At 43.5% G+C, this 25772-nt stretch overlaps 2 protein-coding genes and 1 long non-coding RNA gene across 4 annotated transcripts in view; 1 reads left to right on the forward strand and 2 right to left on the reverse strand.

The window, feature by feature from the left end:
- sec22a (SEC22 homolog A, vesicle trafficking protein) overlaps nucleotides 1-1240 on the reverse strand; it is an 11089-nt gene extending 9849 nt beyond the window's left edge. The window contains exon 1 of the mRNA XM_019880090.1: nucleotides 1159-1240. The gene's annotated coding sequence lies outside the window, so the exon portion shown is untranslated. The remainder of the gene's footprint in view (nucleotides 1-1158) is intronic.
- Nucleotides 442-25772, reverse strand: part of pdia5 (protein disulfide isomerase family A, member 5) — a 28334-nt gene continuing 3003 nt past the window's right edge. Inside the window, exons 1-17 of one of the 2 annotated variants that reach the window (XM_019879951.1) lie at nucleotides 24019-24098; nucleotides 23042-23168; nucleotides 22075-22162; nucleotides 16406-16489; nucleotides 16262-16307; nucleotides 15754-15846; nucleotides 15408-15468; nucleotides 15210-15277; nucleotides 14461-14552; nucleotides 12567-12638; nucleotides 11493-11629; nucleotides 8818-8888; nucleotides 8537-8700; nucleotides 7979-8109; nucleotides 6541-6611; nucleotides 3123-3257; nucleotides 442-1588 (exon numbers count right to left, since the gene is read on the reverse strand). In XM_019879951.1, the coding sequence (XP_019735510.1) occupies nucleotides 1508-1588; nucleotides 3123-3257; nucleotides 6541-6611; nucleotides 7979-8109; nucleotides 8537-8700; nucleotides 8818-8888; nucleotides 11493-11629; nucleotides 12567-12638; nucleotides 14461-14552; nucleotides 15210-15277; nucleotides 15408-15468; nucleotides 15754-15846; nucleotides 16262-16307; nucleotides 16406-16489; nucleotides 22075-22162; nucleotides 23042-23168; nucleotides 24019-24045 (1548 nt within the window). In that variant the 5' untranslated portion in view covers nucleotides 24046-24098 and the 3' untranslated portion in view covers nucleotides 442-1507. Of the gene's footprint in view, nucleotides 1589-3122; nucleotides 3258-6540; nucleotides 6612-7978; nucleotides 8110-8536; nucleotides 8701-8817; nucleotides 8889-11492; nucleotides 11630-12566; nucleotides 12639-14460; nucleotides 14553-15209; nucleotides 15278-15407; nucleotides 15469-15753; nucleotides 15847-16261; nucleotides 16308-16405; nucleotides 16490-22074; nucleotides 22163-23041; nucleotides 23169-24018; nucleotides 24099-25772 lie in introns of those variants that run through there. The other variant, XM_019879944.1, reaches the window with a different exon arrangement.
- On the forward strand, nucleotides 2155-8484 carry LOC109521973 (uncharacterized). The gene is made up of 2 exons (XR_002169471.1): nucleotides 2155-2277; nucleotides 8022-8484. It is a non-coding gene; the product is annotated as an uncharacterized LOC109521973 (long non-coding RNA).

Genomic DNA, 25772 nt, shown 5'->3' on the forward strand with positions numbered 1-25772 from the left:
CACACACACACACACACACACACACACACACACACACACACACACACACACATACACACACATACACACACTTTTTGGGATTAGACGGATGCTCTTCCTATTATATCCCAATGAACTGGAATGATCTCACCAGATGTCCCTGCTTGGAATTTTCCAGTAATAACACCAAATAGGACACGGGGTGATTCTCTTATTTTCTTTCTTTTGTTGTTGTCATTTGGCAAAACAAAACCACAGGAAAAATGACAATGCGCTCCCTTTAATTGTCTTGTGATCCCTGAGAACCTTAAATTTACCACTCCGGAACTGAAATGTTTGATGATCAACATGAAAACTTGTGCTACAGAAAAGCTCGGAACAGTTGGAAATTGTAAGACATATCGAAATATTTCTTTGTCACACGTCAAATTTCCAAAATTCTCTCTATATATGTATTTTTTTTTTTTTTGCAAAAAATTGAATAGAAATTTTCATCAGCATGTTTTCAAAAAATATTTGCCAGTCTTTCTTCTATATTGGCGCATTTCACATCCACATTTTTTTTTTTTGGTACATTATGTCTTCTATTTGTTTCCAGAAAATCAATACAATTAGATTTTCTCTCACCATAAATGTTCCCTAAAAAATGACTCTTATTTTACTCGTCATATTTTGTAATGGGCAGACAAAAAATATTGGCCAGTCTCAAAAGGGGCTAACGAAATATCAAAATATGGAGGGTGAAAGTCTCATTTCTTTGTCACAGCTAATATCTCCCATATTTAAACTACCGGTATCTTGTAGAAAAATAACAACTTGAATTAATATTGTTTGCGATGTGACTTGAGGAAAAAAAGCTGCAAAATTGGGAGATAACACATTTTTCATTGTGGTATCTGAAAATGGACAAAATATATGGAGACTGACGTCTCATTTCTTTGTCAAACCGCCATTTTTTAAGACTGACAAAAGTTGTGGGAAAAAAATGATTATCTTCTCATTGACATATTTGGAGAAGGGTGGACAAAAAAAAAGTATTTAAAAAAAAAATGTCGTTTGATGCCATATTTGGCATCGTTGTTCTTGACTTGAAGGGCGGAAGAAAACCAAGCAAAAGGCACCGGGCCTCTGTTGGAATTCTTACTATTTTAAGGCCACCATTTAAAGACAAAAACTCACCCTTTGGCCAGGATTGATGTCACGCCACGTTGCTATGCTAACCGTGGCGTCGCATGTTGATGAGCAGCCATAAACAAGATGGTGGACGGCTCTGGACAGGAAGTCTGCCGGGACCCCCTGACCGCCATCTTGGGAATTGCATAGATTAGCATGTAGCTTGTCACATAATCAGTCACAGTGTCCAGGCGAGTTTGGTGTACTGCGCCCGCCCCCAAAAAAGAAAAAACAAAACGTGATTAGCGTGGTATTCAAAATATTTGAGGTCATTTTTGTCTCCTGTGTCAGTGCTGATGGGGCCCTTGAAAGGGGTTGGAGGTTCTGGGGGGGTTCAAGCGGCCTTCCATCGTCATCAGAGCTCCTCCTTCTTCTTAAGGACTTTCTCCTGATCGCGGCCTCGCAGGCTGCGCATGAAGCCGATGAATCCGGCTTCCTGGAAGGAGGAGGAGGTCACACTAATATACAAGCTTATTTCATCTGTAAGTATTTGCAGTATTGCTTTATAACATCAATAATGTTAGCAAGCAAAAAAGAAGCAGAGCAGTTCCTGCTACAAAACAGCAAACTCAAATGGATCTAACTTAACAGTTTTCACTCGTTACTGTTTAAAAAAACAAAACAAAAAAAAAAAAATCCAAAAAACATCTAGACCTTTAATCTTGAGGGGACAAAATGCTGCAGGACTCCTGCTGGGTGAAGAAGTGGCGGAGTTGTACAGCCCCTCCCAGATAGTTCCAGTATCAAAGATACGGTAGCTATAGACATTAATAAATATTTTCAACACTTTGAATTAGTTTATAATGCATAAAAAGAACGTGACAATGTGGGGAAAGATTAAGAGTACCCATTTGCGGAAAAAAATATGACATTGACCATATTTGAATATTTGGGGCTTATACCTAACAGCGACACTATTTTAAAGGCTTGCCCAAAATCGGCATCAAAAAAATGTAGTTAAAAAAAAAAATGGAAAAAAAACAAACAAACAAACAAAAAAAAAAAAATCCAAAAAACATCTAGACCTTTAATCTTGAGGGGACAAAATGCTGCAGGACTCCTGCTGGGTGAAGAAGTGGCGGAGTTGTACAGCCCCTCCCAGATAGTTCCAGTATCAAAGATACGGTAGCTATAGACATTAATAAATATTTTCAACACTTTGAATTAGTTTATAATGCATAAAAAGAACGTGACAATGTGGGGAAAGATTAAGAGTACCCAATTGCGGAGAAATATATGACATTGACCATATTTGAACATTTGGGGCTTATACCTAACAGCGACACTATTTTAAAGGCTTGCCCAAAATCTGCATCAAAAAATGTAGTTAAAAAAAAAAAGTAAAAAAAACAAACAAACAAAAAAAAAAAAAAAAATTAAAAAAAAAAACCCAATTTGAATTTCTTGATTCATATTTTTTTCTTTTGGAACTCAATTTTTCACCGTTGCCATTACTGTATATTGTGAAGACATTGTTTGAAATGTTGCTTTCTAAATTCATAATTTGAATTAGTTTATAATGCATAAAAAGAACGTGACAATGTGGGGAAAGATTAAGAGTACCCAATTGCGGAGAAATATATGACATTGACCATATTTGAACATTTGGGGCTTATACCTAACAGCGACACTATTTTAAAGGCTTGCCCAAAATCTGCATCAAAAAATGTAGTTAAAAAAAAAAAGTAAAAAAAACAAACAAACAAAAAAAAAAAACAATTTGAATTTCTTGATTCATTTTTTTTTTCTTTTGGAACTTAATTTTTCACCGTTGCCAGTACTGTATATTGTAAAGACATTGTTTGAAATGTTGCTTTCTAAATTCATAATTCTATTTAGATACGTTTATGAATGTAATAATGGCAACAAGCGCTTAATTTTGGGTGCCTGCTCCAATGACTGCTGTCCAAAGACAACCAGCCAATGATATCCCAGCTAAGTCATCAAAAGGAGAACTTCATTCAGCTCACCCCGCGATCTCCGTGGTACTTGTCCACAAATTTCGCGTAGTTATAGTGGTTGAAGGTCGGGTAGCCCTCCACGCCCTCCTGCTTGCACAGCTCGTGGTTTTGTCCTTTGGTGCAGTCTACCGCTGCGTAGGCGATCTGAAAGAAACAGGAACAGGAACGTATGTGTTACTACTCGCAATACTTGAAGAAATATCATGCGCGAGTATTAGCAAGCAACGATGTTGATATACAGCGTGTGTAATTATTTTTGTTGTGCGTTTAGTTTTGCAGTTAACTGCAACTGGGATGTTATGAAACAGAGGTTTTGTCCTTTGGTGCAGTCTACCGCTGCGTAGGCGATCTGAAAGAAACGGGAACAGGAACAGGAACGTATGTGTTTCTACTCGCAATACTTGAAGAGATATCATGCACGAGTATAAGCAAGCGACGATGTTGATATACAGCGTGTGTAATTATTTTTGTTGTGCGTTTAGTTTTGCAGTTAACTGCAACTGGGATGTTATGAAACAGCTTAAAGCACGTTCAGGGAAGGAAGAATACATTCACGTCACACGCTTGCTGGAAGCAAAAGCGTGCATTCACGGTGCGGTCACAACTCAAATCAAATTATCCGTTGAACATTATTATACAGACGACCTTTAACGCATAGATTCACACAAAAGTAGCCAGCATTTTGGCGCCTTCATGGTCTTTTTTTGTTTGTTTTAACTGTTTGGGTAAAGATGTTAGCACTCTGTGTGCTTTGTGAACGGTAGACCAACACTGTCAAAATATACAGAAAGGATATCCAATAACTATAAAACGGCCTTTGAAAAGGTCCATCCTGCTACATACTTCTCACGCGAATGAAGGTTGATTCCGGGAGTCCGTAACGTGGAGCGGAGACGGGCGGGGGCCGATGAGGCGTAAATGTCGAGCCGTGCCCGGCGTCATTTTCGGGACTGCTGAAATGTCATGCCGCTCCCTCAGAGTGCTGAGTGGCGCATATCGGGCGGTCACGCTAGCGACCGGGCCATGTGGAAGATTGTGCTGAGGACAGGAAAAGGCGCTAAACGTTTTAGCTCGCCGTGTGCTGACAAGAGAGATCCTTCTGCTCTGCCAAAAAAATGGCAGCGGGTCAGTGGCAGTTGTTTGTTTCAACATAGTTTTTGAAAGTAATCATTTATGGGTGAAAAGTATACGAGGTGTGACGATAAAAGAGATTGCGGAAGCTAAGCAAAGCTGCGCCGATGATGCCTTTGACTGACTGCTGTGTTGCGCAGAAGTCCCCCGGCACTATTTTTGTTCACTTTGAGCCTCTTTTTCAGGATTGGGAAAAATGGAAAAAGCATGATGGTGGTGTGCTCCACATTAAGCTGAAAAAGATGCACCAACTTCAAGAAAGAAAGAAAGCCAGAAAACGAAGCACGGGCTGCAGTTGCGACTACTAATATAAGATGAGTTTGTTAAGGGCCATGCGAGCAATCAATGCCAGATAGTGACAGGACAAAATGAAGTCACTCGACACTTGCTTCTTCACCGGAGCGCTGCCAATCATCTTATCGATCCACCTGCCATTGATTGTGAGAAACACGCAGCGAGGCGCAACTTCCTTCACGCTCGGAAATACATCAAGCACAAAATACGTCACGTCAGCATGCTGCATATTTGTCTTGGAGCTCAGCTCAGCGAGCGTCCAATGACGAACTCGGGTGAGGTCATCATTGATTAGTGGCAAGTGGGGTTGGGGGGTGTTGTTCAGAGGAGGAGGAGGCGCTCTAACAAGTCAATATGTTACAGTCCAGTGCATTACGGCTGACAGGAGGGAGGCAGCACTAGTGGAGACATATTGTCCTCGGAGGACACTGAATTCTAGTGCTGTCACGACAGCAAAACAAGCCATCAGTCCACTTCCAAGTTCCTCTCTTATTGTAAGTTTTGGGGAGGGGTATTTACGGTAGTTTGATTTTCATCTGTACAACTTTGGGGGATTTTAGGCACTTTTATTTCAGCCTGTACAATTTTGGGGGGGACTTACCGAAGTCTCATTGTGACATGCACAACTTTTGGACGATTTGCAGTCATTTCAGGAAATATGCATTTTAAACAAAACGATAAGGAGTCATCGAAAAGAGATGTGGAAGTACGGCTGCGGGGCCACAACCGGCCTGCCCGCAGTCTCTGGACCGGCCCCCTTTGAGCACAAACTCAAAGTCAAACGTTAAAATAGGTGGCACTTTTATTTTGAAAGTTTTGGGTTTTTTTGTTTTATGTGCGCACATATGGACGCTAGTACAAATGAGGTAGAGAGCAGGAGTTGTTTCGAACTAAAAGATTTTTCGCTCTATGTAGTGACTTTTCCGACCCGTCTGGCAACTACCCCCCCCTCCTCCACCCGTCCTCCCCCAATCCCCAACAAAAAGAAACTAACAAAAATGTCAACAGTGGTTCCAATGCTAGCAACATTCTAATTTCCTGCACGGTGGAAGGAAGAGTGCCAAGAAGACTTTGTTGGTGTGGTCCGTTTTGTTAGTAGTTGTTTTCTGAGGTGCAGGGCGTCTCCGCTTGGCTGACGCGGTAGAGAAGCTGTTTTTGCCAGGGGTGACCTAACAACCCGCAACAGTGACAACGATGACACGGGGCCCTGAAAGCTTGTTGTGTTGCACGTTTACCGAGGCGTGTTGCGGGAGGGTTGCCTCAGAAAAGCGCCTCACTGACTAAGACGCCATCTGACAACAATTTAAAAGCAATTCCGCGCAAATGAGAAACGAGCAGTCTCAAAAAGGTCGAGTGCGTCCTGACGCAAGCGCAATACGACACGCTCGCGACGTGTGAGTCGGGAGCTATTATGCGCTGATAGAGGACAGACGGAGGTGTCCTCCCGTGACTGCCTGTAAGCGTGCCTCGCCTACCGCGGTTTGATTGGCTTTGTCGCATTCCTTGCTGACACGCGCCCAGAAATATTAGACGTGATGCAAGAGCGCTCGCTCAACTTTTGAACTTACCTCGGTCCAAAAAGAAAAACAACAGGGTGAGTCTGCAGATACATTGTGAGGAGGCTGTATGATCTTTTTTTTTTTTTCCATTTGCGAGTAAACTTTCATCAAGCATTTTTACAAAGATTCGCCGATCAATGCATTTTAGGAAAATCTTTTTCAATGTATTTTGTTAGCGTGCAAAATGTACGTTATATTACCAGGGTGCCTTCAACTACGAGTAACCCACGGATGTTTAATCGAATTCTTTGACTTGTCAATTTCATATGTTAATTCTATTTTATTTTGTCATTTTCCCAAAATATTACACCAAAACAAACTAGAGAATAAGGTCTTTAAAAAAATAAATAAATAATCTAGCGTAACCAAAATAATAATGCTCACTTCTGGTGTTTTTGTAGTTGTGTACTTTTGAAGGTGAAGCGCGTCAGTGTGGGACTCACTTTGCGGTCTTCTTTGAAGAGTTCCGCTGCAGTCGTGAAGTGAGGGACAGCGTTTTTACAGTGCGGACACCCTGCCAAGGAAGACGACAAAAGTGTCACACCGGTCCACAACACACATTTGTCAACTCCATGCGCTGCTACCGAGGGTGTTGATGTGGCCTTAGAGCGGATTCACTGCCGTGTAAGCGCACAGTCCATCTTTTTATGGGCGCTATAAACACGATCACTTTTGACTCCATTCACAGACAACATCTTACTCGAACATCAACATAAAATGTCGAGAGAATTTTGAGGGATTTAAGGTGGTCTTATATTATGGCGGGCAACTTTGGGTGGGATTTCAAGTAGGTGTATTTTAACCTCTGCAACTATTTACAAGGGAGTGGCGTTTTTAACTGCGCACCATTGTTGAGGATTTACAGTTGCCTTGTTTGAACAATTTATAGCAGTCTCGTTGGAAGTTTCGAAGTAGTAGTCATGCCTGAAACAGAGCAACTATTGCTGGTTGGGGGATGTCAGGTAGTCACATTTTAACAAGGCTGACTTTTTGTGGATTCAAAATAAGTCATTCTAATTTGGTTGATTTTTTTTGGGGGGGGGGGTTATAGTGGTCTTATTTTACTGGTGTAACTTTTGTGGGAGTTCTGGTAGCTTAGTTAGTCTTTTGCAACATGCATAACTTTTTGGGGATACAAAAAAAAAAGTCTTATGTGTCACATTTAGGGTGGGTTTCGGTTTCGGGAAGCATTATTTTAACCTGCGTAAATTTTGAGGTTTTACGGTATTCGTATGCTAGGCTGTGCAACTTTTCCGGGATTTACTTGAGGAGTATTTTAACCTGAATCAATTTTAGTGAGATTTAAGGTAGTCTGATTAAGTTGCAGATTTTAATTGCCTGTTCATGTTCCTTCGTGGACATTTTGACCACGCAGTAAGATGATGATTTTGGTTTTGTTATTTTTTTTGTTACTTGAAAGCATGAAAATGAGGTAACATATTTGAGGATTGCTGTTTCTTTAGCTGCCAAGATTTTTTTTTTCCTTTCCATGAAGCCGACACACGCTGTCAGGATGACTCATTTCTCTTCAGCTATTTTCATGGTTAATAAGCTCTTACACACTTCCATGTTCATCAGGACATGTTAAAAACAGGTGGTCCTGTGATGTGTTCTTTATTTCCCCACAATTGTTGGCTATCCTCCGTCTCCCTGGGGCTGAGGCGGAGTCCGAATGCCGCACGATGAGGAGATTTTGGCAACTGGCTAGGGCTTACGTATGTCATTTGGTTAAAACCCAGGAAATGATCACAGCCGATCCCAGGGGAGGCCATGAGATCTCAAACTTCTACAGTCCGAATAGCCGACTTCAACCAGGAGGTGTCATTTTAAAGATTTGAAAGTTTAACGTCGACCCCGAGTTAGGGAGTATGCGAGTCTCACATGGAGCGTAGAACATGACCAGACTGTGTTTCTTCTTCTTCAGGGCCTCTCGGAAGTCCTCCGAGCCAAGATGGAGGACGCTGGAGGGCTTGTCCTCCCAGGACTGCTCCGGAGGCGGCGGGGCCTGCGGACTGGAGCATGGAGAGCCGTGAAATACAGTATACTGTATTGTCGACATTTTAAAGACTACCATCAATTCTTTTTTCAAAGGTTAAAACAAGACTACCGTATACATTGTGCAGTTTCAAATGAGAGCGACTAGCCCAACTCCTCTGGATATGATTACGATTTTAAACTAAGAAAGAATCTCATGCGCTATAAAAGGAGCGTGATCTTATGTCGCGTTCTGCATTTGGCCTGAATGGAGCCTGCAATGATGTCAAACTTCCTGTACATTTCCCAGTTAAGCCTCTCCACCCATGACTTTCCCCTACCGGACGCACATTTTCCCATTGCTTTACGACCAAAAGGAGACAATGAAGACATCACGAGTAGACTAGAAAAGTGCGTTTGTGATGTCATACTTGTATATTTTTGTCAAAATGGTGCCTCCCTCACTTGTGCATAAAGTCGACGATCTTCTCTTTGGTGCGAATGTGCGGCAGCGTGTACGTCTCCTGTCCTTTCTCAAAGTACTTCAGGGTGGGGAATCCGGAAATTTTGAAGCGATCCCCCACAGCCTTGTGGACGGTGGCGTCCACTGCCGCCAACACGCCCGGACTCTGCCAAGGCACATTTCAAGGCAGAGATTAGACACGGGAGAACAGCAGGGAGGGGATGAACTAATCAGAGTCACATTACACTATAAGAAGAAAAAAAAAAAAAGAAAAATAAATCACCTTTGGATCTTTGTTGAGTATTTGGGCAGCTTCTTCATAGTCTGGCTTAATCTTTTTGCAGTGGCCACACCCTTAAGATACACACATTTCAAGAGGATGTCTCACTCAATGAACAGAGCAGAAAAGTGTGTATCCATATAGAGGCATTGTATATTTAATAGGCGGCGTGTGTACATGCGCCGCTTGCGTGAGTGTGTGTGTGTGTATGTGTGTGTGTGTGTGTACAGGGAGACTGGTCTCTCCATGTGGACAGGTGATCTTCATGTAAACCTGCAAAGAGATTATGTCCATGTACAGAATGTGTCCAAGATGCGCACATCAAAAGCAGCAGCACGATGTCCAATGAACTGTAGCAAAAAGTCCAAAACTGTCAAATTCTTTTCATTCTAGTCATGTCACAACTTCATGTTTTTTAAAAAATAAAATAGCATATTATACGGCAGAGTTCTATTTTTGTAAAAAACAACCAAACTGCTGGATTCATTGAGAATGTTTTAAAGGCATTTCGGTTCATTTCAAAGGGGAAAGATGATTGGAGAGAGTGTGGTCATGGCAACCACTGTGCAATGTGTCAGTATGCACCCAACTGTAACTGTACACAAAGGCCACCTCGCGTAATGTCGTGCTAAGTCCGCGTCAAATTGGAATCCAGGCGCTAAACTTTTCTTAATGAAGAAGGCTGCCAGAACGCGAGAGTGCGCACATTGGTCCCTTTCAGTAAATCGCTACAAAAACACCACATCAGCTTCCGAGGCGTTTAATAGAGCCCGAGCCCAGTATTTGTCGCGCGCCGCCTCTACAAGATGTCGTTGCTGAAGACGTATGGCCGTTTGATGGCATACACCCTCCGCCGCCGCGTGGAAGTAAATTGGTACATTTCCAAAGGTGCTAAATTGCCCTTGTCAAAACAGTTGAGCGCCTCCTTTCTTCAGCGCTGGTGCAGGCTATAAATCAGCCGGCGTGTCGGACAAGGGACGCGGCTGCCAGGCGTGCGATCATGCAGATTGTGGCCAAAGAGCACTTCCTTCTCCTCGACGAGCACGCTGCACACCGTTCGAAATCAATAAGCTACTCGCACACACACGGCGCCGTCGTCCCTGAGAAGTTCCACTAGCGTTCAACTCCCGGTAATTTTTCCTCTGGTGGCATTACAGTTCACCTGGATGATCTTCACAGCACTTTGCTTTTTATGTAACAACCTGATTCCCTCATGGAAAATTCATTTTATCCTCACAATTGTACACGCAGCAACAGATAATGATAAGGTGTTAAAATGAAAAAAACTAAGACACCACATGGACAGGTTAATTTATGCTGCTCTCGGCAGCCATGTTAGGTTCTCACACAATCCGCGAGCTGTAGGTTTCAATGTTTTATGTACGTATGAAGGACGTTTTGGCATGAGAGCAGTTGATTTTATTGGCGTGAGTCTGAGAGGTTTATTTCGCCCTCTGATACGTATGAGACTGGTTTACTTCTTTTGACGCTTGCGTCAAGCTGATTTGCATCTTCTGTGACAGCCCTGTGAGCTGTTTGACAGGAAGGTTGCTACGCTAGTTTCATTTTATGTGGCACACGACATCAGCATTTGACATTTAGACTGGAGGACTCTTTTTTTTTTTTTAACACTTGTATGACAGTTAAGAGTGTTAAAATGTTCTTAAATCATTGCATGCATTTAAGATGGAGAACGTATTTAAACAATAGGACTGAAAACAAAGGTAAGTTTGGTTCTGAAAGTCAATCGCATCCATGTTTGAACCTGAGTTACACGTCTATTCGACACGTTCTTGCAACATGATGCATAAAAATAGCATAAAATCCTGACATTGACGATATTTCCTGTGTGCTCCCAGCAGTTATGCTTGGGGCCAACAAGGACGTACTGCTGTTAAAAAAAAAAAAAAAATCTGTATTAATATCTTGCTGATGCAAAAATGTGAGCGGCGGGATGATCTCATGTTGTCTAGTTAAAAACACACACGCACACACACACACATAAAACAAGAACAAGACAGGGTGTATATCTTGTCAAACTTTGCTGTTTGGTGCCACAGGGCAGAAGATAAAAGTTGTTTGTGGCCATGCGCACAGTGATGAGCTCGCTGGCCGAGCATGATTGTTTGTGCTGAGAGGTGGACAGAAAATGTAAGATGATGGCAGGTGGGAGATGAACCATTAATCTACACCAATGACAGCAACGCATTTGCTGGAGTGCAGCCAGAAGAGCTCGGTGTGTGTGTGTGTGTGTGTATATCTTGTAATGTGGGTTGTGTTAAGAGTCGCAGCCGACAATAGTAAATTTTAAACCTGTTGAATATTTACGACTGAAAATCCTTGTGTGTGTGGTCAACTGATTTTTAAAATCTTGCGGTGTCAAGTGATTTTCCTGCCGTGTGGGGTACGTCAGGAGTGGCTTTTCTTCCCCGATTAACTCAGAAAATTATCGAGCCCGATAATTGTAAATGTTATACCTGTTTGATATTTACGATCAGAAATCCTTATGTGTGTGGTGCACAATTAGTTGGACCACTGAAGTGCCTTTTGTCTGTGCCGGGGCAACTTCTGAGGCATACATTAAGATACAGTAATAAATAATGCTATTTAAAAATGTGCATGTGGTGGATTGACATGTGGTGGTTGATGGTGAGCCTTTGGTGTGGCGTGAAACCTACAGGGGGCGTAGAACATGACCATGACGGCTGGATGTTCCTCCATGAAGACATCGAAGGATTCGTCTGTCAGGTGGAAGACGGACGAATCTGTCTCGGACCAGGACACCTCAGGAGTCTTTGGCTGTGCTGGCTGAGGGCTGATAAAAAAAAAAAAAAAAAAAACAAACAAACACGAAATGTGTTTAAATCCAGATTGTGTGTGTGTGTGTGTGTGTGTGTGTGTGTGTGTGTGTGTGTGTAAATCAGACACATGTCCACCCTGAACCAAAATGTCACACACACAAGTACGATACATAAACACATTTATGACACATACACCCTGCCTGGATGACATCACACTTGTACACTGCCAATAGCACATGGACACACAGATACTCGCTGGCTCTCAGTCCTCTCACACACACAACCCGTGTGTCTCTCTTTCACACTCTCTAGCACACGCACACCCCGCTCTTAATTCTCTCACACAGGAACATATGCTCCCAATTGTCACACAGTAATCTCTTTCTCTCACACTCACACACACACACACACACACACACACACACACACACACACACACACACACACACACACACACACACAACACACACCCACACACACACACACACACACACTTGCTCTCACGCTCACACACTGTCTCTGGCACACACAAACTCAGTTTTGTCATCCGCAATAACAACACACACAAACACACAATACGGTGATCAGACACAGACGATTCTCTCGCTCTCACAACAATTACCCACGACATATACACAGACAATTTTCTCAAATCCAACAATTATGTACCACACACATTCAATTCTCTCCCGAGGGCTCATTATCGAGCACACTCTACTAAAATGCAATTCTCTCTCTCTCTCAATTCAAGGAAACAGCTTATTGCGATACAAGATTGTGACCTTCATTGCTTCGTGACAACAGCCGCGGAACCGCACACACACGTATAAGCATGAAACACAAGATTTAGTATTGACCACACGTGCATATTTCATAGACGGTGACGACGGTGTCACGCATCCACTCCACATGTTTCCGAAAGATGCGAATAGTGGAGGCGCGTCTACTCACTTCTTCATCCATTCGGCGATGTCCTTGGCCGTGGCCCCGTAGTTCTCGTAGTGGTGGAGGAACTTGCCCTTTCTAAATAAGACACAAAACTTGACAGTTCATATTTCCAATGAGGGCTTGCGGTTTGTACAAAAAAAAAAAAAAATGGCCTTGATTGGTGGCTTAACAGCACTGCCCTTATTTCACGCCTATCACAAAAACAACTATTCTCCTCATTCTCGTTGCATGTCCACACGTCTCAAGTTCTGCAAAATGGGTTGAACTCTCAAGCCCGCAAGATTTTAGTCTTCGTTTGGTCTCTAACCTCAGTCGCAACCCCTCAAAGTCTTGACATGGTCAAAAGCCCTTAATGTCTCGGCCTAGACTTAGTGTGACGCCTACAAAGTTTTGGTCCTGATTTGGTCTCAATACCTCATACAGTATTTGTATCTGGACCAGTCTTGGAAACATGACGAGCGTTATCAAATATTGGCCTTGTTTTTGGTCACAGGTCAGCTTTTCCGTTCACATCAGGTTCAGTAAACATCAAAAACCCGACGAGTCCTGTGTTCCTCATCATAAAAGAAGGTGAGTAAATTGAATGAGTGGAGAACACGCGTCCTCGCAGCAGGTGCGGCGCTGCGATAGCTCCGAAGCTGATGAAAGCGCTTTCGTCCAAAAGTGATCAGCTGCTGTTTTATCAGCGAGATGCTCTTTAAACTGCAGCCACTGGGCTGGCATGGTCATTAGCTGGCACGGCACCGGCGTTAATGTGGCCCCCTGCTTACTGTGCATGTGTGTGACGGCAAACACACAATGCGCACAAACACACAGACGGCCTGGCTAACCCCACAAGCACTTAATCAGTCCTCATCTAATTAAAGGGCCAGGCTGGAATGAGGGTGTTTAATGTGGAAATAGGGATGATTAAGCTCCTGCACACTGCTAACAAACTCAGTCAATATCTGAAAATGGCTCGCGATGCCCCGAGTGGCGGCGGAGGGGAGAGCAAATAGAGCCGTGGGCTGGTTGAGGTGGTGGTGGGGGTCCCAAAGCAACCATGAGGAGAATTAACTGGCAGACCAACAGATGCCTGGTTATGACCTTGGTCAGACAATAAACACTTTGCTGTGAATGTTTTATAAGCCTCTTTGGGTCAGCAGATGTTTTGTTGAAAGCCGAAGCGCTTTTGAGTGACACTTTCAGTGTGATGTTTATTTAAAGTTATGACGGTTTGGCAACGGTGTGAAACGGCACTGCGGAATTCTTTCAGTCAGGAATTTGGAGTTTTGTAGATTTCCACAAATGTGACCATCAACATTCTCTTTCATTGTTGTCAATCCCTCGCAGTTTTGGTCTCGCCTTCTTAACTTGTCATTGTTGACTGGGTCTTGGTTCTTTAAAGTCTTGATCTCGCTTTTTTCAAGTCTTGGTGTTGGCGACTTAAAAGAGTGGTCTTGACTCTGTGGTGTTTTGTCAAAGTCTTTGCCTTGACTTGTTCTTGTTTTCAATTTCTTCAAGTCGAGGTATCGACTTGATCTCAGCTCTCCAAAATCTTTATCAGAGAAAGCCCTTTAACACCCCCCTCCCAAACCCCCCTCCCCAACCAAACAAACAAAAAGTTTGTTTAAAGTTATCTTGAAATGCCTCAAGTCATTTCAGCCAAGAACGAAAGAAGCAAGGTCGTGGCGGTGTTGAAATTTGGGAGAAGATCAACACTTTAGGAGCAAGGCAACACCTGTCAGCCTCAATGAATGCACCACTCAGGAGCTCTTAAGATTCTTCAAGCTGCACTGAGACGACCGAACACAGAGTAGACACCAGACAAGAGGCCATTTTTCGGAGACATAAATGGACTCGACACGTCTAGCGTCTCAAAAATCACTGACTGATGCAGGAAGCCAGGAGCACTCACTCAAAGTAGCAGAAGGTCGGGTAGCCTTTGACGCTGAATTCTTGCTTGAGGTCGTCAAATTCGGATGGGTGCACGTTCATGCCAGCCAGAACCTTATATATAATAAAAAACAAAAGGCCACAGTGAAGATGAAAAACTATACCAGGTTCCAAATACTCCCATACAAGAGTCGCAGCAGAAATTCATCTTTGAAAAGATAACACTGTTCTTTTTTATGACAGTCACTGAACGCCGAGAGACTTACAAAGCGATTGTACGTCATCCCCAAATGATATTTCCTGTTATTTTTGCTCACTTTCAGCACAGGTAAAAAGCGGCATCATCACTCAATGGAGTGAAAACTCAAAAAACACAATGTGCAGCTTGTTTGGTGAAAAGTGAGTGATTATTTTCTTCCCAGCCAGTACAGCTTAGTGCTTCTGAAATATTATTTTATTCCCCAAATCAAAGGAGAAACGCGAATTATAGATGGCAATGTCAAAGCATCAAAGGAAGGATGGAAAATCTGGGGATGTGATGATCTAATTTTGGATGAGAGGAGCGATGTCGAGCTCAACAATGCGTATTTGTGTCGAATGTTGCAGCCAGAGAAAATACGGAACCGCTTCAAACACACAGAGAAGACCAAAACAGGAACAGGATCACAATCGCTACTGCAGGTCAATGTGAATAAACAAAATCATATGGTATGATGAAGAGCCGCACAAATTAACAGAAGATCAAAACGATTTTGTGATGAGAAGACTCACATATCGCCCCTTTGTCTCCGTGGCAGCTTGCTGAAAGATGGGCTGCATCCTCTTACACACGCCACACCCTGGAAAAGGATGTCGAGAATGTAGAGATGCCGACCAAATTTCATGGTCCGATTGGTGCGCAGGGGGGAGGGAGAAGTCCGCCCCCCCCCCCAAAAGAAAAGTTGCCCAGGTTGTTGAGCAAACACTCACAGGGCGCGTAGAACATCATGAGCAGCGGCCTCTCCTCTTTCTTCAGCAGCTTCCTAAAGTCCTTCAAAACAGGCACAGCCAGACGAAAAGTGTGTGAGGGGCACATAATAAAAGCATCACATTCGTCGCAATGTCTCCGAAAGCTCTTTCATCACACAGCACGACATTGTCATGCCAGTCAGCGAGCCTCCGGACAAGCTCAGACATGACCTGTTTTCACAGAACTGCTGTGAGGGTCCTTGAGGGGGGGTGGTGGAGGTTACAATATCCTCTGACCTGTCTGGGAGTGGCCCATAAAATCAAAAATGCTTCTTCAAAATGCTCCCCGGGCGTCCTTGAAACGTACTTTTTCTGTTTCCACGTGGACGACGTCTTTGGCTTCCGGGTTTTCCTCCCACAGCGGAGGCCCTGAGGGGTCCTTCAGGAAAGCCACCATGGACTGAAAGACGGATGAGATAAATAAATTCAAGACACAAGGAAAGTTGGATGTTGTAGTGAACGACTTTCACATCATAGCTTATTTCCATCATTTGGTGTCTACAGAAGCTCTAATGTACCACAGTTACGCAAATGTATCATATTTAGAGACCTTAAATATAGCTTATGAGCATAACTGTGTGAAGACTTCTTGGCTCGCATCATTTACATTGTAGTTTAGTCTATTGAACCTCTAATGTCCCACAATGACATATTTAATGTCCTACACAGCAATAAAGTTACCGATCAAATTTAATGTATGTACCTCTAACTATAGCCATTTCATTTGACTGTTAGTTTCTTCATGAACAGTACTTGAGGTATTCACTGATGCATCTATTGTGCGAAACAACAACGGCATGAAGCTCGCTGCTTACCTTGAAGGTGGCAGGCCTATTGTACTCCGTGTGGAAGGTTCCATCTCTGTTTAAAAAAAAAAAAAAAAAAATGCATCAGAGGAGTGAACAATGATGTTGGTGAAGTTAGAAGAGGAGCAATTATCGAGTTTCAGACTGACTTACTTATAATGCAGCAGCTCGGCAGCGCTGCTTTTGGAGCCGGGGTCAACTTTGACTTTCTTGCACAGCTTACGGCCCTCCGAATCTCTGAGCAGATCCCCGTTAAAAAAAAAAACAAAAACAAAAAAGCCACTCACATACTTGGAAATGAACCCTTTCATGCACACCTATAACCGGATAACATGATCAGCTGTCCACTGCAATAACCGCTGTTCCTGAAAGGTGTGATTGTGAGCTCCAATGGTTGTTTGTCTCTGTGTGCCCTGCAATTTTTTTTGTGGCATTTGGGCATATTCCCTAGAAGGAGTTTGTTCGGGTCCGACCCCGATTCCCATGATTTTCTCCTGAGGAAAAGTTATTTGGAAAAAGGTGGACCGGATCGTGTTCAACCTTAGAAATTCCATTTGCGTTGAGACCACCATCGATGTTCATTAATTGCACTTTTTGAGCGCATTCCTGCAGGGTAATTGTTTGGTCAATGCGCGGTAGGAGAAGAAACAACAACATTGTGATATGCTGCACACACTTGTTTTCATCAGAGACGCTGTGGACAAAGGCGCCTGCTAAATTAGGGACCTGATTGTAATTTATGACGCCAAGATAATGGAAGCAGGCGAACTTCAGGCCAAAATAATTCACCATAAGTAAATGAAAAACGGCCCATGAGAACCAATCCCGGTCATTTGTTTGAGAGAAACAGTCGCTGGCTTTCAAAACATAAACCCTCTCTTGTGGAGGACAACTCGTTGGAGAAAAGACGGATGGAGGAGGGAGACAGTGCCAAGACGCTCAGGCAGACAATTAGTTTGTATTAAATGGTTTACAAAAACAGCCAACAGCAGTTGTACGCCCCCCACCACCCCCCCGAACGTCCCCTTGGCTTGTTATATTTTTAATTGAGTCTGTTCATTTCTGCCAGTGAGAAGAATCTCTTCAGGGCGTGGCAATCATCTTACGAGAGAGGTTTCTGTCAAGCTCTTACACAGATTAGAGTTTGTATTTAATGGAGAGTCATCAAACTTTACCACCGTGCTCCGACCACAGGCGATGGCCCAAAAAAAAATGTCTCTCAATTGAACGTCAATCACGTGTCTGGTGTATCGCTGGGGTCAGTCCACATGTGTCAGTGTTACTGTTTTTACAAATTATTGGCCAGTCTAGTATTAAAGTATTAAAAATGGCTTGTTATCTTAAGAAGACGATATGTTAATGGTTTAACAAACATGCCGTTTTAGGAGTCTCCTGGAAATGGATGATTTTGGAGGCACATGGATTCCACCTGACGCCATCAATATGTGCTTAAAAAAAAAAGAAATCAAAGACAAGTTACGAGGTACCGAATTTCGTCTTGCTAAGTGGAACTGGCTTTGGGGGCTGAATTTTCAAAACATTTTGAATTCTAAAAATATCCAAATTCTCTTTAAAATGCAATGATGAAAATTATGTTTCGACAATTTAGCAATGTCCATCTCTCTCGTCGACATGGTTCATATAATTTTGTAGTCATCAGACATTAAAAAAAAGGTCTCTGTCATTGAAGGACTTCTCAAAATGCTAAAAATCGCCCTGTAACTGCTGCTTCAAATCAAAATGACCAACCAACTTCATGTGGCTTGTGGATTCTTGAGAATAATTTTTTGTGGGTCTACTCATGATCAAGATGCCTATTAAATTCTACGTTGCTAAAGAAGACGACACGTGCTCAAAGGGCTGAATTTCCAAATCATTCATGAGCTCAGTGATTAGTTTCATGTTTTATGGCGGGTCATTTAACTTGGGGCTGCCACCCTCCGCCCACCAGCAATGAACAAAACGAAAATGTTTCCCAATTCGCCCTTGTCTGCCTGTCAAATTTGGTAGCAATCGCACAAAAGCTCTGTGTTCATGATTAAAAGACCCCTGGAAATGGCCAAAATAACCTTAAAATGGCTGCTTCAAGCTATAATGGCTTCTGGGGCTACATTTGCAAAACAATTCAAGGAAACAGCCATTTGGCATCGCATACTCTGGCCCTAAAAAAAAAAAAAAAAAATCTGACCGCTGTGTCAATCCCAAGTGAACATTATTATCTGCACTTTAATGGACCTTTTGTATTTGGATTACAGTAAGCAAGTGCACAGCGTGAGGTGGCTGGTGGGTTGCCCATCGTATATGCTGTGCACAGCGTGCGACAATTAAGTGTTTTATTTTTGGTCCTGAAAATAAATATGCATCTCCCCACCTACACATGCTATTAACTGAGCGCGCGGCTTCTTCAATAACACAACAGAGCACGCGTGGTGACAAATAACAGTGCAGCTCATAAACGATTCCATATGAGGAGGAGGTTACGGGGTCCCGGACACAATAGGAGCAGGTGTGCCCTTCGCACTGATTTAAAGACAGCATCCATTTTCATGTCCAGCATTCATACACGTCAATTTTAGGATTCTAAAATGTCAGATTTACAGATACAGTGACGCCGTCTTATCTGATTTCAGCCCTCTGGTGTTTTCAACTTGATACACGGGTCACAATGGCACCAGCGACCCGAGTCGCATCTGCCACGGCCTGTAACCCGTCAAGCTCAAGCTTGACAAAAGCTTAACGACCAAAAAGCATCCACCTCCATTTTGTACACGTTCATCTGCTGCCACGGCCATTTTGTATTGGATATCAAGGTTTCTCATTGTGACTGAAGGGTGTACTTGCACTCGATCATTTCAACCGTGCCAGATTTGAAATCACTTTATTATAAAAACATTGCTTTGACTTTGTAGATTATATCGAGCAGATGTGTTTATTTCTATTCTGCAAGGTGCCGGTTATCATGACTAACAGGCAAGAGGGCGCATCGCATTAATCATGAAGGTGTCTCAAAGTCCCAAGGACTTTTTTGAGCGTGTATTATTTATAATTCTGTTTATTACTGTTGTGCAAGATGGAGGTTTTAAAGACTATCTGGCGAGGGACGCGATCCTATTTAACAATACCAAATGTGACATGTGGCCATGCATGTGCCCGTTTGGGACGCATCACATCATAGTTTATTTTGAAAAATTATTTCTATTTTTTTTTTGTGTTCCTGTTTATATCTCTTGTGCAAAGTCGCTTTTTTTCATTAGCTGTAGAGCTGCAACAATGAATCGACAACTCATCGACTGACAAATTAATCGAGAATTATTTGTGAGAATCGATTTATTGCTTCAATTTCTTTAATTTAAAAATGTGCAGTAAATATTGTCTTGATTTCTGCCATGAACACAGAGTGATCTTTGTGTTGAATCAAAATGAAAGATTTGCTTTTACTTTGGAAATCAATGATCAACATTTTTGCCCATTTTCTGACATGTTACGGACCCAAGAGACTGAATCTTAATTTATGCTTGTGCAATTTTAAAACTGTCAATTTGAATTAATGTCCTGTTTTTGAATAATGGCATGATTAATTGATAAAATAATCAGCAAATGAATTGATTATCAAAAGAATCATTAGCTGCACCTCAAAATAATTGCATTTCTATGGTAGGTACGTTGTGATCCGCTTTGTGCGGGTGTGTGGTGAATTCTTTTTTTGCATTATTCGTGGTATTCTCAAGTGTATTTGTATTGTGCTGGATGGCAGTTATCATGAATAACTGGCCAGGACGGTGGCTGTTATGAATAACGGCCTTTCAGCACACACAACCTCCCTTTGGAGCGAGTGTAGCTTCCAAAATGAGATAATTCATTTCTCCATTGGATGCCACTTGGCCAACAAGCAAGTTCCTGGTCATCTGCTCCCAGTATGTCATTGTGGACTGGTGGTGTTGGCACGGCTGACATGTTTCACACCACCATTCACCGCCGCTTCTTCTTCCTTCTCTCGCTCTGTCTGTCGGCCATGAGCTCAGACCGCGAGCTATCATTTGGAACCGCTCCAATCGCGACGGCGGGCGCGTATGCCAGAAGGCGCAGTGTTTGGCGACAGAACCGCGGGTGGCACCGCGTTGGACCCGGCTTGTTTGAGCTTCCCCCGAGGGAGGCAATGTGAGCCAGGCTCTGCTGGAATTGCTGGAGAGGGAAGAGAATACCACAGGTGCCCACGCAGAGTCAAACCTGACTCACTTTAAAGAGTAAAAAAGCAGGGAGCGTTTCATTTGGACTCAAAGGGAAGTCGCTTCCTTCCTGGCAGTTTCCCGCTTGATGATACACTCTTTGTTTTTCCGCTCAGACAGCGGATGATGATTTGACAGGTTGGGGGGGGCGGGGGGCGTTGGCGGATGGTGGGGGTGGATTAACGTAAAATAAAGCCAGGGAAAGGCGAAAACAACAACACGTCAGAGTCAGTTCATGACGGGTGTGTAAAAGACAATTTCTCGGCGGTTTCTCGGTAGCGTCGTACATGTGTTTAATGTAAACAAGTGTGGGCTCGAAAGACAGCTGACAACTACCTCAAAGGGGGAAAAATGAAGAAAGGAAGTAGGAGTGCGACAACCGACTGCTCCATTTTGCAACCAGAAATAAGCGGACAAGTGGATGAAAGCACGATTGGAGCGAGATTGCTCGAGTTTATTACTTGAGAAAGGGAGATTGGTTTGTGGTGCTTTTCCATAACAATGAATCAATTGATGCAGAGTAAATGCAGGTTGACGAATTTCGAAGGCCTCGTCAATCAAATTTAAGCCCTCTCATTCTTTCAATAAAAGCCCGAGAAACGGAAAATTCGGGGGGGGGGGGGGGTCCTAGTCTAATGCAAATGAGTCTTTGCTCATCTCATCCCCGCTACCGCGGCGTCAATGCCAAAGACGTCTTTAGTTAGTCTAAAAAAATAGCAAATGCCAACTGTGAAGTGGCAACTTGCTTGCAACTTAAAGCAAAAAAAAAATATCATAAGGCCCTATTATAGTATTGTAGGATTCTTAAAGAACTGCAGAATGGCTTGGAGTGGCTTTGTAAATCCAGTCTAAGACAGCGTAGGAACCAGTTCAACGACATCCAAGTGCGCAATCCTTCACGGTCCCGTCTCAAAAAAACTCCCCAAACAAGACTTTCATCTTCAAAGCCAAGAGTTCTGAACGGAAGCCACTTCTATGCTCAACAAACCTGCCTCCTGTATGAGGCGTCCTCTGAGGTCTGTCCCAGCTGATGGTAAAGAGAAACTCTGGCAGCAAGCTGCAGATGTTCACGCTAAGTTGTCAGGTGTGAGGCAATCAAGTCATTTATAAACTGCCTGTCAACGAGCGCTCGTATGACAGGCGGGGGAAAAAAAGGTAAATTGTGCAGATGGATGGCGAGGGAGGAAGAGACATTCCGACAGTTCAAAATGCCCCACCCTTGAAATTGCTGTCAATGAGATCTTGGTTGTAGGACCCAATCGGGAATCCTTTGGAGTTTTCTCAGTGTTTTTCCAGCATATAAAATTGCGATCCAGCTGTCGCCATCTGATTTCGGGTCGCCTGCAGCTCTAAAGGTTCTCTGACATCATGAAAGCAGTCACTTGAAGTTAGCTGTCATTTTCAACTGCGATTGCGGTATTTAAGTTGCAAAAGAATCACTCCCTCAAACGGTCCGAGGGGAGCAGGGAAGGATTTTCTTCTGCACATGTGGCAGACCAGTTGGTGGCTTTACAAAGAGGAACATTCATTCCTGAATTATTTCCTTTCTAGCCATGCCTCAATCTGAGTCAGCAAAAACCTGGTCCTAGTACATACCCGCAGTTGACCCAGGCGATGGTGCCTTGGCCCTTGACTGTCTGGGCCACGTCGGACAGCAGCTTCAGGTAGGCGTCACTGGATGTAGCTGTGGGCCAGACAAGAACAAGAAGAAGAAGAAGAAGCAGCCTCTGAGGACATGCTCCCATTCCAAAAGGAAGCATCGGGTTACCGAGGGACCTCCGTCGTAAGGAAGAAAGAGAACGCTGAGTTTGGGTTGAGGGGTTTTCGGCTCTCCCGTCTTTCACTAGCTGGAGTCGTGTTACATCAGCTTTCAACAATTATACAATGGTGAGGACCAGACGGAAGGTGGGGACGAGCGGACGCCGACACAGACAACTCTGTAGAAGAGCGGATCGGCTAGCTAGAATACGAGTGCTATTGTGATGTCTGAAACACACACACACACCATTCTTTTTTTTTAATGACAAATGGACATGTGTGTTTCATAGGACAGCCGTGATATATCAATTCAAGACATATTTCGTTTGAGAAACATTGTCAGTGCTAATGCTAACAGTCAAGCTAAAATGCCATCATAGAAAACTCATTCATTGTCCGTTTTTTTGTAAAATACAACTTTCAGATTGCAAAGGCTGCAGTTTGGGAGGGGGCGCGATATCAGTGGCAACCATGTTTTGTTGCTGAGTTGCTGAGTTACCACTGGACAAACTCGGCGTTTGATGCTATGGCTATCAATACTATACCGTACTAGACAACGACACGCTATGTCGCGGAATTGACGTTTTGTCTGACTCCTTCAGTCCGCCCTATCCAAAGCATTGATGTTTGCCACCATCTTGGGACAGCTCACCTTTCAAATCAGTTCTGTGCTTTGATTCGGGAGGGGGAAAAAAATGGTATCGACTGTTGGTGGGAATGGTGTTGAAAGAGAGCTTTCAGGCCAAGGCCAAGGGGTTATTTATTCGATTCCTCTACAGGCTTGGACAATAATTAGACTCTGTACCTGTCTTGGTGTAGAGCACCAGAACGTTGGTCCTCGTCCTGAGCAGTTTCTTCAAGTCTTTGTGGTCGCTGACCCTCTCGATTAGGGGAGACACCTTCACTGCATCCAGCACCGATGTTAGCAACACCTGGCGATGTGAAACAAAGACAAATGACTCGAAACTGTGTTTCAGAGCCAGGAAAAATGTCCGCAGGGGATGATGATCTGGCCGCTTTCTCCAATCAATACGTAGCATATTAGCGGCCTCCGTGATAAATAATGAGAATAGCGAGGTCATGATCTGTAATACGCGCGGAGAGCGTCGTCAGCGGGAAGAAAGCCGCTGATCTCGGCAACATCAAACCCAAAGTCATTGAGGCAATTTTATCTTTCGTCCACCGCACATCTCGCACGCCAAGATTTTTCAGATCTTAAAATATTTGTCATCTTTGATAAAGACAGCTTTGGTCGTATTGTGCGTTGTCCGCTCGGGTCGCAAATATTGAACGTAGATTGTCGGCCCGAACTATTTTGGACCGTATTATCGGGACAAATCCACTCTCAACACACCTCAGACAGAAGGATAACCTAATGAGACACTTTTATCAACTATCTGACAATGGCACAAAGATTCCAATATTTTGGCTCGGGTATGTTTTCGGACGCTGAAAAGTAACGACGCACCTGTCCCAGCAAGCCGCACATTTTGTTCTCTGCGTGCTCTGTAATGCGCCAAGAAATAGCGACGTTAAAAGATGTCATTAAAAGTCTTAAGCGCATCTTTCAGCTTCCTTCACCTAAAGTTGCTCCGGCAAATGGCAGCAAATGGCCGGGGCGGCGGACGGCGGCACGCAGAGACAATTTAATCCGAGCGGAGAAGCTGAGGCAGCAAAGGTAACCGCGCGCACTCTAATTGGCCTGCTTGCTATTTATGCACGCCGGGAAACGCTTTCGATGGCAAATGGCGAGCGAGAGTTGGACTTGATGAGAGTTCTCACGGGTAGCTTTCGCACTCGCTTATTCATTTTACTGACCAACCGGGCTGCTCGTTGATTTGCGTCATATTCAGAAGATCTTACAGACGACGGGAGATCGACCGGAAGCGGCGCCGTTTGCTTGGCGGGGCACGTTGGTCACTTGAGAAATAAGTCACAAAAAAAAGGCGTTGTTCTTGCCACGGTTGTTTGTTATTGCTTTTTGTTGTCTTTTCTGTCCCGCCCCTGTCAAATTACATACGAGCAGGTGTTATTGCTTTTTCCCCGTCTCACTTCTCTCTGTCCGCCTACTTTAAAACTTAATATTAAAAGATGTTATTGCTGGTGTTGTCTTTTGTTGTGTCGCTTTTCTGTCGACTCACATGTGCTCTTTAATTGCACTTGTCCTTTGTTATTGCTGTTGTGTTCCCACTTTTATACTAGCAGGTGGTGTCGTTGCGATATTTGTTGTCATTTACTTTTTTTTTGTCTGTTTCCTCTCATCTGGCCGCTGTTTTACTCCAGTTATCACGTATTCCGTCCTTCACGCTGTCAAATATTCATTTGTGGATGCAAATAATGACAGTCAAACGAGTGCATTGTTTGCACGCAGCAGCGTTGCTTCATGATGCCGCTTCCAAGGCCCCCCCCGCTCGCTCACACTACGGCAAGCGAAAGGGACACTGACGAATTCACAGAGCCTTACACACTAGCAGTTTTTTTTCCCAGAAAGCTTGAGGTTGGAGAGCAAGAGATATGCCCACAAACTTTTGTTTCCACGGTTGACGGTCAGGGCAAACCAAAAGAATACTACAAAACAGATCTGCAACCCCATCCAGATCAGAGGAGGGCGAATTACAGCAAAACAGCAAAAATTTGGGGGTGCCAACCATATTTGTGCTTTGATGGTTTTATTTGATGAGGATCAGGCGATACTTAAAATCAGGTGACACGACTAGTCCTCGAGTGGAAAAAAAAAATGTGACTGGGACATTCTTACTGCTTATTGTTGTTGTTCTGAGGCCATTTCCAATAAACCACTTCAAAATGGGGAGAAAAAAAAAAGGAGTATGGGGTAAATCTCTGAACATGAGGGCATCACAGGACATGCGGTCAAACATCCAGAGGCAGTATCAGCATGTTACCATTTTTTCTGAGTAAGACATGAAATTGTGTGCTCTTAGGATTTGAGACTTATTTTTCACTTTTTTTTTTTTACCTAAACGTCAAGCTTGAGTGCCATCCACCGGATCATGAATTTGATGGCTGCCTTTGATGTTTGCATTAACAGCGAGTTTAAAGGGTACAAGTAAACACTCATCAAACCCTTGACTGCACGTAAGCGCGGCGTCGCACCGTACAAGAGACATCAGTGGAATGGGCTTGTGTATGGTGTGGGTCGTGGAGCATCTACACACTGCCACACGGGCTATCAAACCATCAGGCGGAAGCGCGGCACGCTCGATACAGTACGTGTAAACACAAACATTTGCGTGAAGATGGAGTGAGGCGCGCTCGACACGCACTACGGCGGCATGACAAACACAAGCTGCGCTCTGCATTGGAAAAAGGGATGATCAATCATCACAACACCAGAAATACCGAAGAGCAAAGCGTTTACGTGGTTTCTGAAATGCTTCGGCGTCGGGCTGGGAGATAATTCAAGATCAATACGCATTATCGCTATAGATGTGTGATCAATATTAATAAAAATTTAACTTCCCGCGTCAGCTAAGGTATCACCTTTTGTGACATTTTTGTGCGGCGCCTTGTGATAA

Source organism: Hippocampus comes, unplaced genomic scaffold (assembly GCF_001891065.2).
Source record: "Hippocampus comes isolate QL1 unplaced genomic scaffold, H_comes_QL1_v1.1 scaffold214, whole genome shotgun sequence".
Taxonomy (NCBI): domain Eukaryota; kingdom Metazoa; phylum Chordata; class Actinopteri; order Syngnathiformes; family Syngnathidae; genus Hippocampus; species Hippocampus comes.